We start from the raw sequence: 20,821 nt of genomic DNA, 5'->3' as shown, positions 1-20,821 counted from the left end.
AAATTAGTCTCTAATGGATCTGGAGGATATGCGCAAAGAAACTGAATCCAAAACGGATGGGCAGCAAATTTTACCTTTAAATATATTAATGAGAAAGAGAGCATCAAGATGGCTCCTCTGCAGGTGCAGTGAAAGAAAATTTAACCTAACTGAAACGTCTTCATAATTATAGTCACTTAGGCCATTACAAAATCTGGCGTGACATAAAGCAGCAAATTTCCTTTGAATTCTTTCAACTTTGGTAGAATCAGTGGAAGTAATAGAATTCCAAGTATGTTACTTAGAATTCTATTACTACCAATAAGCTATCTAAAGTAGAAAAAGAAGACGTAATTTACCTAATAAAACCTAGCATTCTAAGGGCTTGTGAACATATGTAATCAATATGTTGGTGAAAATAAAGCTTGCAGTCCATAATAATAATACTTTATTCCCTGTAGATCAAAAATACATTGATATAGGATATGTCAATCTACATTATCAAAATACAATATAATCCCATTGGAGATACAGCATTATACACATTAGATTATCCGTAGCCAATATTCAAAAATTCTTCATTAAGATAGTCTTCTAGAGAATAGTAACACCCCTTAATAAGAAAGTCCTTCAATTCCTTCTTAAACTGATTGTTATTTCTTATTTGTTTTATTATGGTAGGCAGTTTGTTATAGAAGAAAAAATCTGCTACAGACAGTTTATTATTATAAAGTTCTAACTTATGTACATATTTGTGATAGTCATTATTATTTCTTGTGTTATATGTATGTACTTGTTTGTTTATAGTGCAGACACACTTTTCTTTTGCATATAAAATGGTTTCTTGAATGTATAATGAGTATACTGTTAATATCTTTAAATGCCTAAAACGATCTCTGCATGATTCAGTTGGTTTTAAACCTGCTATGTACCTTACTGCCCTTTTTTGAAGAGTAAAAATTCGTCGAGTGAGTACTTTAGCACTCTGTCCCCATACGATAATTCCGTAAGACAAAAAGGGATAAATCAAACCATAATACTACATTCTTCTTTCATTTAGATTAAGTATTTTAGAGAGTCTATTGATTATAAATAGGTTACGGCTAATTCTACCACACATTCTTTCAATATGTACTTCCCAACTCAGGGTGCAATCAATCACAACTCCCAGGAAGTTGGTACTTTTTACTTTAACTATTTTCCTATTCCTTATTAAATTTTTTTGATTACTTTCCTCCCTACATTGTTTTGTCCGGAAAAAATGTAATGTGTTTTACTTGGGTTTATAAATAAATTATTTATCTCAAAATACTGCTCTACCAAGTCTGTACTGAATAAGGTTACCTTTTGGAGTTCATTCATGTCCCGACCCATATTCAATATTGATGTGTCATCAGCATACATTAATGCTCTGCCTTGTGTTAGATGTGGGATATCATTTACATATAAAATAAAAAGTAATGGACCAAGGACAGAACCTTTAGGAACTCTATATCTAACTGGAAGGCTACTTGACAAGTATTCTTTCATTTGATTGTTTGCTACATGTGAGACTTTTACTTGTTGTGTTCTGTTTGTGAGATAGGATTTAATTAGCTTATGTGGTATGCCACAAACTCCATATTGGTATAATTTATCCATGAGGATGTTATGTTCAATATGATCAAATGCTTTTGATAAATATAATAGTACACAATTGCACTTTATTTTATTATTCAGATTTTCAATTATATTTTCAATGATTGCAGCAATTACATCATTTGAAGATTTATTTTTCCTAAATCCAAACTGAGATTTATTAAGTATATTGTGTTTATCTAAGAAAGAAGTTAGCTGAATAGCTATTACCTTTTCCAGAACCTTTGAAAGGGCTGGAACAAGAGTAATTGGACGACAATTTGCCCCTTTTTTGTAAACTGGTTTAACAACTGATTTTTTTTAATGTACGTAGATGGGAAGATGCCTTCTCTAATTGATGCATTGATCAATTCTAATAGTGGTCTTATCATGTAAGGTACACATTTCTTTAATAAATAGGGAGAGATGTCATCAAGTCCTGCTGATTTTTTATTCTCCAAAGTCTGAATTACTTTAATCAATTCAGTCTCTGTTATTTCTAATAAGACCAATGAATCTTTTATACTTATTGTACTCTTACTAGTTTGTATAGGCATCAAATTTTTATCAAGTATGAGTTTACTTACAGTTTCTAAGAAAGTACCATTAAAAATATTACGTATTCTGCGCGGACTTCTAACTGTTTCATTTCCTGCTTGCAGGTGAATATTGCAAGTCAATGCATTATTTAAAGAACCTCTTTCTCTATTTACAAATGTCCACAATACACTAGGAGTGTTATTTGCACTACTTATAATGTGCTGGATGTAGTTTGCTTTTGCATTTTTTATTACATTATATTCCTTTTCATATCTTTTATACTTGTCTCTATGTTCCTGAATCTTACTTTGAATGTAAAGATCATATAATTTTTTTAATTTTGTTCTTGCTGTAATAACATAATTATTTATCCAAGGAACATTTAAAGCACTTACAATATTTCTTCTAACTTTTAGACAGGCTATATTAAAATAATAGTTAATAATACTAGAGAGAGTATCCCATTTTTTCTCTACATCATTATCCCAGAACACCTCAGTCCAAGTTTCATTTTGTATTAAAGAGCAAAGGCCTAGTACATTGGCTTCTGATACATTCCTGCCCTCTCTACAGCATCTAATTTGTTGTGGTATAGTCATATTAATAGTTATACATTGAGCATAGTGATCTGAAAGTAGGCTGTTTATTACATCAGTTGAATAGTAGTGTGAAGGCATGTTAGTAATGATTTGGTCTAAAATTGTTGCCGTACTTTCAGTTACACGAGTGGGTATATTTATTGTCATAGTCAGATTAAACGCATTTATAACATCTAGTAACTGTTTGTGGTCACACCCATCTTCTTGAGTATTTATGTTAAAATCACCTACTATTACCTATTATTTTACTTATTTCTTGAGTGACATACTCTTTACCTACTCTATTTAAATGCTGACCATGCCTTGTATGATAAGCTCTACTTATATTCCTTAAATCTAGCACTTTTACATTTCTAAATCTTTTCCATAGCTTGTTTATGTCCATATTTGCTTTCCTAATTTCCTTATTGACTACCGATTCTTTTATTAAACAAGAGCAGGTCGCTCCTTTTGGAGCTCCTACGGGGAGGGCGGGGGGGGGGGGGTTTCAGGTTTTTAAAACGCAACCAACCTTGTGTAAGAAACTGAACTAACCGCCACGAATTGAAGGTTAAAACAATAGGGGGGTGGTTGCGTTTTGTAATCTTAACACGCTAAACTAACTGCCCTTCGGAGGGTTAGTTTAGTGTCTCATTCAAGTGTTTTACCCCTTGAGTAAGAAACAAAACAACCACCAATTTAGCTTATGTATATATCACAGAGAACTTAAACAAATATTATCTGGTGTTGATATTTCTCCAAGGTTTCGTTAATACATTCAAAAGTATGGGTTAGAATTGCATAAGAAAATAAAGAGAAGAAAAACTTGATTATACTATTGCAAGATTAGAGCATTTGTCAAGAAATCACTGGTATATCTAGTCTAGCAATAAGATGTTTCAGTCTTCTTGGCAAGAACTGCTATAAAATTAATGAAACTTCACCTTTTTCTGTAACAACCATGAGACCCAGCTATAATAATACATTTTTGCAACTGGTTTATCCAGACAGTGAATGAAGATTCGCTGACCCACAAGTATTGTTTTTTACTGACAAAGCCTGGTTTTACTTAATTGGACATATGAACACACAAAATAACTGATTCTGGTGATCAAAATACCCTGGAGTCATTCAAATAGTCAAAAAATTCCCTCATTTCATGAAATCTAATGGGCCATCACTTTTTCATATAATACTTTTGACCAACTTCCACCTATGCCTAATTATATAAAATTTCTAAACTTTAAAATGGAATCATATACTGTACAGTATTTATAATTTCATTATCACTGACATCTCTAAACACTTTATGCAAAGTGTAGAGAAAAAAAGGTTTATATGCACGTAAGTGAGTAAATAAATTATTTAAATTTGATCTTTTGTCATGTAAATGTGCAGTAATAGTGATTAAATATCACTTATGAATAATAACTGACAATTATGTACAATTCTCTGCTAGCGATATTCTATAATTGCAGGTCATTATTGATAATAATATAATTACAAGAAAAATCATACAGTAAACTGAGACAAAAAAGGTGAATGAATCACTGGGTCCTACGTCCAAGAAGCCTAAAGTTTAATTTGTGAACGTTTGGAATTATCTCTATTTGAGCAATTTTTTAAAGAAATACTCTTATTGCTGACTTCCTTTACTGATCAATTCTTCTTCTTATTCTTTTAAAAGTCTTTTATTCCTTACCTGCATAAAATTTTAACATCATGTGAAAATATCCCATATGTGCTTCCTACATAATAAACTATCCATTGCATTAAAATGTTCTAATATCTGATAATACAAATTTAACAATCCCATTCTTTATAAGTACAAACATCAGAATTTACTACATCTAGATATAGATAAACATATTTCTAATTATAAAATATAGACTATTATAATTTCATAAGTATTTTTCTTTCCAACCGCTGATGACTTAATGGTGAATATGATCCTGTAATTTTGTGCCATGCCTGTGGAGGAGTGGAAGACTGCATACCTTCTTGGTATTGTGAAGAATCTGCGACAGGTGTCTGAAGCATTCTAGTTCTTTCTTTAGGCCTCGAAGGAAGAGGACTGGACCATCTGAAAGTTACAAGACATATAATTAAAATGTTTTACCTTCTTAATGTCCATTGACAAATTCTGTCCACCATTTCCACTTCTTTGTAATTCAACTTTATTTTCCATAGACATTTAGTTTAAAATTTGAAAAACATGTCTTCTTGTTGATGAAAGACTCGGGTTACAAGCCGCGTCAGGTGGCTGAATGGTGAACGGACCATATCTTCTGCCAACGTTTCGAAAACAACCCCTGCTCTCATCCTCAAGGCTGCTGCGTAACAAATCTGAGCCCTGAGGATGAGAACAGAGATTTCTCTCACAATGTTGGCAGAAAATATGGTTCATTCACCATTCAGCCACCTGACATGGCTTGTAACCTGAGAGTCTATCATGAAAGCTTCACTTTATACATGTCTTCTTGTTATTATCCATATGCACATATGAGAAACTCTACTCTGACAAAAAGGAGTTTTACAAAACTTTCTGTGTTTATCGAAATACAAGAAAAATCTTAAATCAATTTAACAATCAGAAACTTCAAAGTGAAACATAACAGAAATATTATTAAAGCTAAAACCATTATCTTGTAAGCATAATCACACAATTTAACAATCCATTTCCACATCAACATTCCAAACGAGATATTTACTATTTACTTTGAAAGTGAATGGCTAGGAACGTGTTCATAATTCTTTTTTAATTTAATTAATATTGTGTACAAAGATAATACAAATACAAACAATGGACAACAAATTAAACTTGTACACTTCATACAACATAGAATACTATGAATTGTCCATGGAAAATGCAGTACATACAAAAACTGAATGCTAAATTTTCTGCAAACCATGGTCAGAAAATAAAAGTTGGAATTATCGTAAATGTAATTTTGATTTATTACTGACTAATTTTATTTACATTAGACACATTACTTACATGGCTCTCACACTTTCAGAGTACAGCAAAACCAAATGTCGCCATCTATAAATGTTAGGATATTCCATAGGGTCTATATTTAAGCCATCCAATGTCTGCATTACAGTGGCATCCAACTTGGTAGGTGAGTCACTAGAAAAAAAAATATTTAAATAAGACTATTTTGTGCTTATATACTTAGTCTTCTGGGTTGTGATTCTGTGCACTCTTTAAGGTGGTTACAGATTTTTCATCATTAGATCTAAATGTTGCTAACCACATATAAGACTACATCGCAGCACAGGCGTTTGAAAATTACAAGATGAGGAAACAACAAAATACAGCTTCTTGCAATCATTACCACTTTAAGCGATTAAAATTTTACTGCCTACAAAAATTAGGTAACAATTAGTGTGTTTGGGTACTTCACTGTCAGATATTATTATTATTATTATTATTATTTATTATTGACTGCAAATGGGTTTATACCCGGTGGCAGTGTCCTACAATAACATACAGAACAATGAGACAGAACAGAACAATGAGATACATCAACACAATGAGACAGAACAAAACAATAAACAAAAGGACACAACAATAACAATAAGACACAATAAACAATGAGATACATCAACACAGAGACAGAACAAAACAATAAAAAAAGGACACAACAAAAACAATATGACACACAAACAATGAGATACATCAACACAATGAGACAGAACAAAACAATAAACAAAAGGACACAACAAAAACAATAAGACACAATAAACAATGAGATACATCAACACAGAGACAGAACAAAACAATAAACAAAAGGACACAACAAAAACAATAAGACACAATAAACAATGAGATACATCAACACAGAGACAGAACAAAACAATAAAAAAAAAAGGACACAACAAAAACAATATGACACACAACCAATGAGATACATCAACACAATAAGACAGAACAAAACAATAAACAAAAGGACACAACAAAAACAATAAGACACAACAATGAGATACATCAACACAGAGACAGAACAAAACAATAAAAAAAGGACACAACAAAAACAATATGACACACAACCAATGAGATACATCAACACAATAAGACAGAACAAAACAATAAACAAAAGGACACAACAAAAACAATAAGACACAACAATGAGATACATCAACACAGAGACAGAACAAAACAATAAAAAAAGGACACAACAAAAACAACACATCCCACTCAAAATCAACCAACTCATAAATTACAAAACCATCCAACCTCAAGTACTTAACTTAAAAAAAAGAACTTAATACCACCTAGACATAAGACAACAACTGTAATGTATTACAAACGTCATGAACTGATGCACTCACACAACAATACAACATACCACACTCAAAATAAAACATCTGACACAATAAAAAAAAACACACATCCACTAATTAATCACAATACTTAGAGTAGAATATAAAGTCCGCTCTCAGTACATGAAAATTTTATCCCAAAGAACTACAGCCCTTCATCACTTGGAGACTAAGACACTTCACTTCCCTTATCACCATTTATTCCCCAACTTAATAACCCTTAGCTTGTAACTACTTTTCTGACCCTCTTTCTAAAGGTGCCTAATTTACAGGGGAAAGACTCTAGCACGCCTGGAGGTAATTGGTTCCAGCTTCTTATGGTCCTATTTACAAAGGAATATTTGCCTACATCCGTTCTTTGTTTCCTAGTCCTAATTTTCAGAGTATGATCGTCCCTGCCCAGGTAGCATGGCTTTAATAATCTATCCTCTATCATTTTCCAAGCCCGGCCCCCGTGTATGCTTTGAAGAGGGCGCACATTCGGGCTATCAATCTACGCTGTGCCAATGTTTCCCAACCAGATTCGTTCGTGAAATTTGCAAATTTAGCCGCTCTCTTCTGCACCCGATTTAGGGCTCTTACCTGTCCTTCCCTGTAAGGGTCCCAACACACAGCTCCATATTCAAGTATCGGTCTCACTAGCGACGTATAAGCTAAACGTTTCGTATTGTTATTTCCCTTTTTTAGTATACGCATTACGAAATGGAGAGCCTTCCATGCTTTAATTAGTGTATAATTCACATGATCTGCCCAGCTCAGATCACTGCGAATAAGTATTCCTAAGTACTTAAAGCTATTTGCCTCTGGAATTAATTGATCCCCAAAAAAGTAACTCAGCTTATCCTTCACCCTAGCTCTATTGAAGCTGACTGCTTTACTTTTACCTGGATTTATCTTCATTTCATTTTCTACCGCCCATTCCCATAATCTATTCATATCTGTCTGTAACATATCAATGTCACTACTATCCATTATTTTCCTGTATACTATACAATCATCAGCGAAAAGCCGTATATTTGAATCAATGTTTTTCCAAATATCATTAACATAAGCTAGGAATAGCAAGGGACCTAATACGCTCCCTTGCGGCACTAGATTTCATGAACGACAAACTGCTGAACAAGGCAAATATGAATTCTATGCAGGTGGCAAAAAATCTTTCCCCAACTTTATGGTTAAATAAATGTAGCAGTAGTAGTGGGTAGACAAATTATTCTACTCTTTGCTTCATGTGACATTCAGTATTTACCCTTGTATAAAAACATCTGGCCATTCGTCTGGTGTTAACATTTCAGCGTCGTCATCATCATCATCGCAGTATGAATGTACTTCATTTCTGCTGAGTTTTCCAGGTGTTGATGGTGGTGTGAAATATACATCATCATCATCATCATCTGGAATACAAATAAAACTCACTTCATAAAACTCACATGCATAAGACATGATCTGTTAGAGGCTACCATCTATACATTTCAAAAAATTATATGGTCTATGGTCTATAATCAAATTCACACAAAGAACTAATATTAAAACAAAATTTATCAACATATAGCATTTGAAATTACACTTGAATGAATATGTTGGTGTGCAAATAAGTTATTTTAACAAGATTTCTGTCTTCTGGGTTGTTGTGCTGTGTAGTCTGGTCGATGTTAACCAACGTTTCAGACATCATACTGCCTCCGTCATCCCCTGATGATGGAGGCAGTATGACCTCTGAAATGTTCCTATCCATAGACCAGACTACACAGCAGAACAACCCAGATGGCACAAAGCTTCATACTCACAGCTGTGAAAACCTCAAATCTTACAAGTTACTTCAAATTTGCAAACTAGTAATAGAAATACATTCATCAGCCAATGCTACATAATAAATAAATATTCTGACCAGTTAAAAGTGTAATGTCTTCACTTCTGAGTCCAGTAAAGTCCTGGGTCAGAGGTAATTGCCAGAGTAAACCAAAGAACTCAGAGAAAAACATGTCTCACTGTTACTTTGCGACAATGCCCTGGAAATGAACCCAGGCCTCTGAAGTATGAGGCGCTATGAGCATGATATATCATGAAAAATGTAGGCTACCAAATACACAAGATCATGATCATCATCATAAATACATGGAAATACATTCAAGAGAAGTCTAAAGGTTTTTGATGAAGATGCATCATTAAACTGATACAACAGTGTACATTATCTTTCATCTATAAATTAGAAAAAAATGCTAAAACTATGCAACCTAACAGTTTCACCTAATGATGGAAGCAGAGCTAGCTTCTGAAACATGGGTGTTTTAAATTTACAGATGAAGAAAACTGTCGAATAACACACATCAGTTTAACATCTTCAAGGAAGTTCCTTTGCGCTTCAAACTGTATCCAGTTACAGTATTTAATTATGTGGCACACTGCCTTCCTTATTCCTCCTCTGCCAAATCCACAGAGGAGAAGCCCTTTCTTGCTTCAGCACCATACCCCTTAATCTATTCTCTTAACTCTGGATGATCTACAACAGGTTTTCCCAACCTGGTATCTGTGCCCTGCCCACATTTTTTAATAATGTATCATGATAAATTAATTTTTCCTGTGTGAAGATTCCTGTTTTCTGGGTTGTTGCTCCATGTAGTCTGGTAGAAGTTTACTAACATTTCAGAGGAGCGATGATGGAGGTAGCAAATACTTCTGAAACGCCTGTAAACTTCTACCAGACTATACACGGTGCAACAACCCAGAAAACAGGCATCTTCATACTCACTGCCATATGAACCTAAAATCTCACTAATTTTAAGTGATTAAGAAAACCAACATCAACAAATTTATAAATACAATTATTTAATATGTGGAACTGTTGGTGTTAGTATAATTTTCAATAAACTAACATGAAAGTTAAAATTGTTGTCAGTTACAATATGTAGCCCCTAAGTCAATAAGAAAGGATAAATGTAGTTCCAGGGTCTTCAAAGGTTGATAATCCATGCTTTACATCACATGGGCATAGGCAGGGAGAAAAATAATGACACTTAGTTTCTCTGTACTATCATAAAATGACCACCACATACTTTCTGAGAATATTGACACCACATATATCTGAAATTGTATGGACAGTAATAGGTGTAAACTGAGTTTCTTATTACATCAACAAACATGGCAAATTTTATGAAATTATTATATTAAATATTTGCAATATTTCTTGTTATCACTCAACAGTGCCAAATGAAAAATATTCTTTATTTTCAGGATACTGCACTACTATAATTCCAAATAAATTTCAGAATTTTCTGGTCACAAATTTTGTAGATGGAGATAATTTTCCTGGTTGTCCATGTGTTCAAATCCTTATCTGTAATATGGCTGCAATGTATAAAATTTAAAACATAGAACACAGCACTGGATTTATTACATTTCAATTATTTAAATACAGAAATGAATCTTCTCTATAATTAAAGCCTCATGCTTTAGAGGAAACCAAAAATTAATGGAACATGTTTCTGATCTGTGCATTATTTCTATTATTAATTCCCTCCCAAATTTAGGGGCTCAATTTTACGTGTTTGTCAGAACCCCTACTTTCTGTACATCACAACTAGTCCCTTCAGGTCTTTATACAGGGCTAGTCTAAATGATGTTCCCGATTTGAAACACATGTTACACACGTTTAATGAAATTCAGATGCACAAAAGTGGTACCGATGGAAAGAGAAACTCTCCAAGTTTATGTTGGTACACTTCGCGGCCGCATAGTAACACTGTTCGCCGCCAGGGGCGATATGACAGAAAATTACTGCCATCGAAGGCAGAGGAACCTTTTGTGTCCTGGATTTACACATTCACCGGACCTGACGCCCTGTGATTTTTTTCTGTAGGAGTTCATCAAAGATAGTCTTCGTGTCACCCTCACCACAGACCTTGCCAGCAGCCATTACAGCAATCGATCATGATATGCTGCGTGCCGAGTTACCAAGGGGGCTCGCATTGAACACCTGTGATGTACTGAAACAAAACTTGGAGAGTTTCTCTTTCCATTGGTACCAATTTTGTGCATCTGAATTTCATTGAACGTATTATTTCTTTCATATCGTGAACATCATTTAGACTAGCCCTGTATTCCACTAAACCAGGGGTTCTCACCCTTTTTCGCTGGCATACCACTAATTCTAATTTAACATACTAAATGTACCACTAATCATATTCGTTCAGCGAAATCTTATTTATGTTAAAATTATCTTCTGCTTTTCTTACTTAGTTCGCATACCACCAGTGGTACATGTACCACAGGTTGAGAAACGCTGCATTATACAATATTCAGTCTCCAGCACTTACATTAGCATAAATTTACATTTTAAAATGACATGTACATAAAAACACGGATCAGAAATCTTACCTTCTGAAAACTCACCACCTGATGATATGTATGTCATTTTATGTAACTTATTAGTTTCTGAATTATATGTCTGTCTCTTTTTAAAGCTGCTCACTTTTAGATTACAGTGTGTTTCATGAATGGGACCTTCCATCTCACTAATTCTTGTACTATCACACTGCTGGTCAGAATCTAGTGGAAAGTACATAATTAATTAGCTTCATTATTTATAATAATGTACAATATGCTAATAGGATCAACAATAATGAATATGAGGAAGGAGATCAATTGTAACAGTAATTATATTGTCTAAAATCCCCTGAGTGTCACAGAAGAAGAATAGAATGCAATGGTATTTACAGCATTCACAGCACCATCTACAGAAGTAAAATATTGGTACTGCTAAAAATCTCTCTTTAGACATTCTAAACTTTTCAAGGACAAATTGATTCTACAAACTCCAGTCACTGGAAACCCTAACACTTGGAGGACTTATGTTTTCAAGAAAGAGACCAGTATATGCAACGAGTATAGGCGTGAATGGATAAAAATTTGATTTGTTACAAAGGTCGCTCAGTTACATTTGGGAGTGTCAAAGACTTCAACCTACATCACACGAACTGTCAAACAGACTGCCTCATGAGGTTCTAAATTTTAAAATGTATACATTCAGTAACAGTAACATATCATTTTGCTTCATAATCTAAACTGCATTTGAAATTACATATGCACAATTTTTATTCATACTAATGCACAATATTCGGTTTTAGAGGTTAACTGGGACGTGCAAGGCTAAAGGTTCATATGGGGCACCAAATACTCTTGCCCTTGAGGTTCTGACAGTGGGCAAGAAGCTCACATGAGGGAGGCAAGGAGCGCATACAGAATTTTGGCAGGGAATCCTGGATAATAACCACTGGGCACATTAAGAAGGAGATGGGATGATAACGTCAAGATGGAACTTAGGGAGGTGGGCTGTGAGGATGGCAAATAGATGGAGTTGACAGAGGATCGTGGCCAGTGGCGGGCCTTATTGTTGTCAGTGTTGAACCTGTAGGTTCTGCTACAAGGCAGTTATTTAATTAGTTAGTTAGGCATAATAATTATCCAAACAAAACAGCATTTTACACTAAATATATTAAAATCCTAAATAATGTTATAAAAGCAGCAATACAATAGACTTATAGTAAAATCAGGTAAAACCTTAAATAAGAACAACATGGAATATAGTAAAGGGAGACAAGAAAAATACATTTAGCTGAACAGATAGCATCCCTTCTTATAAACAATGAAGAAGTACAGGTCCCAGTAACAGTTACTATTGCCTTCAATGTTCTTCTTTTCTAACAGTTACTGAAAGTCTAAAGTTACATCAAGTGTGGAGTGAAGATGCTATTTTATTTTAAGAGTTGCATTTCCTGCAAAATTTCCTGATAATAAAATGATTCCTGCCACTGTAACTGAGATAAAAGTATAATATATTTCCTCAATCAAAAACTCATTAGGATGTAATGAATTAAGAAGCAGCATTTTGAAAGTTTGTTCAGGTTCAATTAGTCAGCCATTGGCCCACATTTGTAAACACTCATGATGCACAAGCATTTTCCCACAACTTCTAAAGAACTCGGTAGAAAAACAATGTGCAAAAGGTGATAAAAACTATTATGACAAACTCTAGGTTAATTTCACTATTAACTACTTTTTCTACAGTACTATAGAAGGTTACATACAGTAGGTTAAACCATCGAAAACCATATTGATCACAGAACAATTTGGTTTCAAGAAAGTTATATCCACTTAAGATGCAGCATTCAAAATAACAGATGTGTTAAAATCTATTTACCAAAAAAATATATGCTGCAGGAGTATTCCGTGATTTTACACAAGTATTGGAATGTGTAAAACATGAAATTTTACATAATTACATTTGTATGTCATTCAAGCAACAGCTACAAATTGGTTAAGATCCTACGTAACATAAAAAAGGTCGAATTAAAATTGCTGTATATTTGTGGATTTATTTTAAACAGTTCATTACTTTCTGAAATCTCTATTTATTCTGTGCAAAAAGTTTGAATTTGAATTGTATATATGTATACTACTTCTATGAATTTTTCCACTCTCTATGATAATCACACTAAGTGATGGATCCACGAAATATGATATGACTGTATGTATGCATGTAAAACCTTCACGACTTTATCATAGATACCGAACATCGTCGTCGTCGTCCTGCTTGGTGTTCGTGGTTTTCCTCAATTCCTCCAAGAAAATGCAGGGATAATACCTTAAATTAGGCTACGATCGCTTCCGTCCACATACTTACCAATTCATTATTCACTATCATCTTCTCATTCGATGTTATACAGTCTGAGATATAGACAAGGCGTCTTTAAATAAAGAAAATGTAACGTACATAACCTAAAACAGACAACATGAACCAACCTTGCGTAACGTCAACGATTTTCGTAAACCTTCACCCACCTGCTTCTTGTATGCTTCCGTCGAGAGATCGAGATTAGTGGCACAGACGATTCAAAATGACTAACGACATCTTTCGTGTGTAGTGCATGCACGTGTTATCGTAACTCGACTTGTCAATACATGTCGCCGCGCCGTCGGCCGTGAATTATTATTATTATGATTATTTTTAGACGTCACGAGTGCGAATAACCATTGTTGTGACATGCAACAATTGTAAATCAACAACTTTAGTTTCCGCAGTTAGCAAAGAGAAGTCAAGTGTGTTAGTTCGAAGCTGTTCATTTAAATAGCAAATTCAAGAAGGAATTATATTTCATCCAACCATCATGTCAGAAGCAGTACACAGTTGTTTCAGAACACTCTCTGCAAGACTGGTAAGTAATAAAGAACAAGCAACCATTGGTTTAGTATAATTAATAAAAAATTCAAACTGTTTCAACACAAGACAAACCAGAAAGGTAAAATATTTGTTTTCGGATCATGATTCCTAGTAACAAGACTGGAAGGCCGCAAATCCTTACCGAAGCATATTTGCATTCTTAGCTCTCATAGTTTACCTAAAGAATGTTAACGTTCAGTTTGTGCGGGACATCCTTCAAGCGGCGTGTTAGTAATAAAGACCGAGCAGCCTTCGACTGCATAACACATTTTGTGGAAATAATTGTTCAGGTGTTCGGATACAAACCGTAGAAGACATGGGAATCATTTTAAATGCCCCTCGCCGTGTGGTTTAATTGTCCACGGATTAACACTCGTTTGTCTACAGGTAGAGAGGGACATTTTTAAACCGAGTATTCATAAGGAAAGTCTACATAAAGTTAGTAACGATAATTTAGTCAGAGTAGTAAATTTTGTAACTTTAAATAATCCAATTGTCAAAAGCATAGAGTCATAGAAGAATAAGAAGAATTGTCAAAAGCACAAATTCCCTCATCGTTATATTCATAAATATACTTGGACATCTGCTGATTGTGTCACACGTAATCAGGTCATGTTCTGACAAAAGTCAACGCGCTAGTACGTATATTAGATGTCAGATCTTTCAGAAGAGCTGACTGTGATACCGACCATCACCTGGTAGTGAGAAAATTAAGTCAGAGACTTTCAGTAAGTAAACAAGAATGGCAAAAGTTTGATTTAGAAAGATCTGATTTGAAAAAAAACTCAGTGATGCAGAACTTAAGGGAAAGTACCAGGTAGAAATCTCCAATAGATCTGCGGCTTCAGAAAACTCGGATGACAATCTGGATATTAATAGTGCATGGGAAAGTATTACGGACTAAATCAAAACCTCAGCTACGGCAAATATAGGATATCACAAACTATGGTTTGATGATGATTGCTCAAAATTGACAGACAAACGGAAGTGGGTTAAATTGCAATTGTTGCAAAACTCACGCCAAATCAATGGAGATAATCTGCTAAATTAAAGATACGAAACCAGTAGAACATTTAGGGAGAATAAAAGGAAATACCTGACAAACAAGCTTTCAGCCATGCAGCATGGCTCGGAGTGGACTATCTCCCCCATCTCCACGAGATTTGGAGTCACAGGCTTCCATGCCCTTATCAGGTAGTGCGGGGGGCGGTCTGTGTGTGTCCTTCGCCCAGGGTACATTGCCGGAGCTTGAGGACGGAATTTCCAGCCTGTTCAGGGCTGTGACTAATTTGCGTTTGGTTTTGCATATGTCAAATCTAGCTGGTCGGCATTCCGGCCGGAGCCTGAGCCGTGTGAGTTTGGATTTCTGATTGTTTGGTCTTTATTCTGTACGTTCTTTTTTATTTACACTTTTAACATATTTTGGTAATTTGAATGTGCCTTCAATTAATTTTGGGTTAACCTCTGTAGTCCTACGGCCGTAACACCTCCCGGACACTGGATAAACTTCGTGACTTTTTGGGTGGATGTTATTTCAATCCTGAGAGCACCGGTGGGGCGCAGCTTGAAACTAACTACAGAAACAAATATATAAGAGATTTATACAGACACTGGGAACGACCCGTTCTTCAAGTGCCTGAGAACTTCGGATCCCAACGTTTACGTTGGCTTGATCTACAGACATTTGGTAGGAATCCTTGGACGAGGGATCGGCCCGTCGCAAGGCCTCTACCTGTACACAGGACAGCATAACACAGACATCCATGGCTTGAGTGGGATTCGAACCCACGGTCCTAGCGAACAAGAGACACAAGGCCCACGCCTCAGACCGCGCGGCCACTGCGGACCCCATCAGAGACACAATATTTTTTATTCATGTGTTTCGTTAAGTTTCTCAACTTATATGCAGCCAATTTATGTAATTTTGAGTCTTAATAATTGTTTGATTTAAAGTAATATTAGAATACTTTCTTTCATAAGTTAAGCTTCGTTCTTACATGTTGGAGAAACAATGCTTTCTTGCATAATTCTCTCTAATGTCCCAACGACAGAACGTGCTAAAGTAAGAAATGTTTCTGTGTTAAATATAATTTTTCCTTAAGTAGTGAAATTATCTGTGATTTCATTTGGATAAAAATTTTCTTGGATATTATCCATCGTCTAGTAAAATAAAATATGAAACGACCTGTGGTCCAGAGATAGGGATTAGCTCTATCTATTGGGCCCAAGTGGGTAGGTACCTGAAGACGGAGATAGAGCCCCATCTCCAAAAGGTCGTTTATTATTTTGTTTTACTGGACGATGGATAATATCCAAGACAATTTTTATTCAAATGACTCATCACCATCGTCAAGAACTTTTAGATTTGATATATCTGTGATTTGCTGTGATGTTTTGTAGGTGGAATATGAGAAGCATGTTCGAGATCTGCAAGATGAAATAGCCAGGAAGGATGAGAGACTGCGACATTATGAAGAGGAACTGCTGCGTGCAAGGCGGTTTGAAGCTGAACACGCTGGACCTAGACACAAGGCAATGGAACAAGCTGTAGATTTTAGGGCGGAGGAATGCAACGAAAGGAAACATGAAATGGAATTAGCAGAAATTGTACAGAAATTTAATAACCTGGAGACGGAAAGGGAAGCAGAAATGGCGCGGAAAAATTATCAACTCCGATTATACAAACGGGAATTGAAGAGAAGGAGGAATATGGAAAATAAAGTACAGGGCGTGTTCAGACTTCTGAGGAACAAAGAAGGAGAGTTTAATGACCTGCAATCTCAAGTGGCCTTGAAAAGTCGATTAATAAAACGACTGGGCGCTGAGCTAAACTCGGCAGCAAGTGAACTGGCACGACGTAATGAGATAAACATCGAACTTGATGACAAAATTCAAGCTCTGGAGAATCAACTTCAGTATTATAGGATGAAGAGTGACAAAGTTGAAAGAGACGATCAGCTACTTCGGTGTATTACACGGATGTTGAAACAAAATGACGCTTGTAATAGTTATCTGGATTATGAAGCAAAACATCAAGATGGTACGACTAGTGACAAAGTAATATTGATGGAATCCAGTACTATAAATGACAGAAGAGCATCTTCAGCCGTCAGCGATCATGTCAGGTAATTAGTTTCTTTTGTATATAATCTTTGTTTCTCCCACCTTGACAGCGCGATTTGTGGTTACTTAATACGAAACTCCGCCCAGGAATATCACGATGCCTGTTTCTGAAACATGTTACAAGTATCGTGATATTATATTTTACACGCAATGGTCAAAAACAACTTAAACACTTGTGCAGAAGACCTAGGAATCCTTGGTCACTTGCCAAAGGCCAGTTAACGCGAAGTAAAGTGTATCCTTGGCATAACGCTTTTGTTCCCATTACGAAATTTGAAGTCGTGAAATATCTCTGAAAATTTGGTAAGATTCCGTTTTGGTTTCATCGTTTGCATACTGACAGAAAAAATGGTGGTTCCGTAAAGTCTGCTAATCGGCTTGTTGATTTAAATTGCATTTCAGAGCCCTGCACATGCAGGATATAATTTATTCATCCAACGTATTGTCCTTTCTCATTGAGAACACCACTGCTTCGTCACAATTGGCACTTTTTATGAAGGACATAAAATGCACCAAACTAAACAATCCTGTAACGATGCCGTGGCTACTGACATTCGAAATTTTATTACTGATATAAACATTGTAAATGATTTAAGTATTAACCCAATGGGGTTAAATCATATTTAATTTGGATTTGTTACCATCGTTGGAACTTTGTGCGTTTTATCCATTTCCCAACTTCACTTATACTTACATATATGGCCGAGGTCTGTCCACTGATTTCTTATGAAATTTTCAAACTCGTAAGTGTTTCATGTTTCTCCCTGTTTCCCTATTTGTGTGAAATACGGCACAACTGTTTTATCGTTGTTATTATTACACTAATGACCCTCGGCGAAGAGTAAAATATATTCATGCTGCATAATGGAGTACATTCTTTTGTTACGTTTTCTGTTCTAATTAGAATATGCAACATGAAAAGCGATAAACATATTTCAAGGAATTTATGTTTTTTATATTCATTTCCTTCATTTTTGTTTCTTTCACAGTGACGACCCAAATGGTCCACAAGGGGCACACCTGCAACATAAGAATTTACTAATACTTTTGCTGCTGGACATGTGAAAAATTATTCCCTGGAAGGTAAGTGATCAATTTCATAACCTCTCTTGTTGCCTGCTATTAGTTGTAATGCATTAAACTGCTATGGCATGAATTTTCTCATAAAAGGCATACAGTAAATTGTTTGATAATAAAGCATGGGGTGGAACTAACACAATTCCCACAAGTTAATGTATTTTAGAATTAGTGCAACCATTACATGAACAAAGGCAATATAATGTGAATTTGCCATTTGCAGAGACTGCCGTTTCTTCTACCGGGGTGTCAATCAAAGGAAACAGGGAAAGTAAGACAGAAGAGCCTGGAAGCACTGGTACTGGCAAATCTACAAAAAGATGGTTGGTCCAACAGTTGAAGAGACAGCAAAATGTGCAGTCGAAGTGCAGCCAGTCCATCCAAACCAATTATGAAGTACCACTCTTACACCATAAGTTTCGCTTTTGAGAACAATCTTTCTAGAATTATTTGTGTTCCAATGCAAAATTTGCAAGTACCTTTCTTGATGCCGTTCTATTTTGTAATAGGTACATAGTTTAGTACACAAGTTTTGATAACATGCATTTGTTCTCCTGTCTTCTTGTCAAATTACCTAAATCTGGCTCGCTGTGTTGTATTTATTATAAATTTACTGCTATGTTACAGGATGTTTCTAATGCCATATGTAATTATAATTATGAATATATTTTAATCAGAATAAATTTATTACCACTAATGAGGTAATTTAATGCTTCTTTTATTAATGTTGTAAAGGAAAAATTTGTTCATATTTTATTTTGTACTCAGTTACTCTGCATATCCTCAATTGATTTTTCAGGGACTGTTCTTCTTTCTCTTTGAATCGTGATTTCAAGGTCAGTCTCCCTGCTGCCAACATAGTCTGCAGAATTATCTTTCAGAAAGACCGTGCTTTGAATGCAAACATTAATCAGCCTTTTGAATCATTTCTCTCCTTCTCCGATATATAACTGCTTTATTTTTTCTATTACTGTTTTTTTTATTTTAATGCTTGCCTATTGGGTAAACTCGGGTCAGAAGCACCACATTTTGGAAAAAATTATTATTGAAATCCAGAAGCTGGAATCTTATTCTACAACACAGGATTATGATAACAACAATTCTGAAATCGGAAAAAAATCATTAAACAGTCATTTGAGAACATTAATAATATTTTTTTCATTTTTAGCCATCTCTCCCGACAGGGGGGTTGAGATGCCCCACTGAGGGAGGGTGAGTTGCCTCACTCATTTTTTCTTGTTTTTTAGAAGAAATTGCTTGCCGCAAGAATTACAAAGGTCAGCTAGTGGAGCCATTTGTTACAGTCCACACACTTAATCGAGTCACATTTTTGCTTTGTTGCAGCATAGGGTTCTTCACATTCGGTGCACATATCATTTTTGCTTTCTGATTCTGTCTCAGGTTTTCTTGATTTCTTTTTATAAACACGTCTACTTGGTTTTCCCCTATTATCCGCCTTTTCTTTTTTAATGAAATTCAGACTTTTTTGGAAAAGCAGTCCTGTGATGTTAAGAAAGTAGCTGACTGCTTCCGCTTCGAATCTTTCCTCTGAGGAATTTCAGATACTGGAGAAATCTTCAGAAGGATTTTACGTGTTGTACTCGTATTTACATTTTCATTCACTTCGCGTGCGCCTGATTCGCGGAGTTCTAGCTCCGAACGCTCGCCTGAAGTCGATGGTGTTTGGGGGGAGTCTGTTTCGGACTGAAGTTGCCCGGTTTCATTATTAACATGTCATTCAGACATGAAAAATGCGTGTTCCGGGATAACTGACGGGTCAAATGGATTTATTCCTGTGGCTTTAAACCCTGATACGCAGTTACCAGTGGTAGCTGATCTTCCCCAAGCTTTAGCAAGGAATTGTCTAAATTGCAGTCTGATTATTTTCCGCTGTCCATTGAACGTGATCCTAGATCGACAAACTTCGTGGAATTAGTGCTTTAAAAACTTGAAAAAGCTTCTGTGTAGCCGCTGTAAGAAGTGAGCCGAATGCCTGGGCAAACACAAAAGAACAATGTCCTTTCCATTTGCCAAGTCCGGAATGTCAGTGTCACTGACGTGTGAAGAATGTCCATCAATAACGACAAGCACTTTCCCACTAGTTTCCTGGGAAGGAAGTGATCTTTTATCCATGTCATAAATATTTCAGATGTAACATATGCTGACTTCTTCGACATAATAACGGTAGAGCCCGGTGGCGGAACATCTTCAAATTTCTGTTTCTTGTTAACGCCTCCAAAAATGCACACACGATTTAGGAAGCGTCTTTCGGCGTTGCGACAGGCTATAACATATACGTATATCGTTCTCCCTTTTCTACGGACGTCAATAAATGAACGTCTGTGGAACCGTTTTAGCGAGGACA

The 20,821-nt window shown here is 35.4% G+C and overlaps 2 protein-coding genes across 6 annotated transcripts; one reads left to right on the top strand and one right to left on the bottom strand.

The window, feature by feature from the left end:
* Window positions 1–410: 410 nt before the first annotated feature.
* On the bottom strand, window positions 411–14,006 carry LOC147871174 (ankyrin repeat and LEM domain-containing protein 2-like). 4 transcript variants are annotated; one of them, XM_087340406.1, is made up of 5 exons: window positions 13,878–14,006; window positions 11,415–11,585; window positions 8,290–8,434; window positions 5,713–5,844; window positions 411–4,797 (listed from the first exon to the last, which is right to left on the bottom strand). In XM_087340406.1, the coding sequence occupies exons 2-5, from the start codon at window positions 11,545–11,547 to the stop codon at window positions 4,608–4,610; spliced, it is 600 nt and encodes a 199-aa protein (XP_087196532.1). In that variant the 5' UTR covers window positions 11,548–11,585; window positions 13,878–14,006; the 3' UTR covers window positions 411–4,607. The 4 variants fall into 4 exon arrangements, with proteins under 4 accessions (XP_087196532.1, XP_087196531.1, XP_087196530.1 ...); XM_087340405.1 differs by having other exon boundaries at window positions 13,839–13,981; XM_087340404.1 differs by lacking the exon at window positions 13,878–14,006 and adding an exon at window positions 13,720–13,861.
* LOC110834176 (uncharacterized) lies at window positions 14,002–19,151 on the top strand. 2 transcript variants are annotated; one of them, XM_087340397.1, is made up of 4 exons: window positions 14,002–14,251; window positions 16,657–17,381; window positions 18,369–18,462; window positions 18,680–19,151. In XM_087340397.1, the coding sequence occupies exons 1-3, from the start codon at window positions 14,204–14,206 to the stop codon at window positions 18,442–18,444; spliced, it is 849 nt and encodes a 282-aa protein (XP_087196523.1). In that variant the 5' UTR covers window positions 14,002–14,203; the 3' UTR covers window positions 18,445–18,462; window positions 18,680–19,151. The 2 variants fall into 2 exon arrangements, with proteins under 2 accessions (XP_087196523.1, XP_087196524.1); XM_087340398.1 differs by lacking the exon at window positions 14,002–14,251 and adding an exon at window positions 15,950–16,174.
* The last annotated feature ends 1,670 nt before the right edge of the window (window positions 19,152–20,821 follow it).

This window comes from Zootermopsis nevadensis, unplaced genomic scaffold, assembly GCF_977971745.1.
Source record: "Zootermopsis nevadensis isolate Lab colony 2312 unplaced genomic scaffold, Znev_1.0 Znev_ptg000061l, whole genome shotgun sequence".
NCBI classification, from domain to species: Eukaryota; Metazoa; Arthropoda; class Insecta; order Blattodea; family Termopsidae; genus Zootermopsis; species Zootermopsis nevadensis.
Note: the sequence above shows the minus strand (reverse complement) of the source record. Positions and strands in the feature narration are given on the sequence as shown.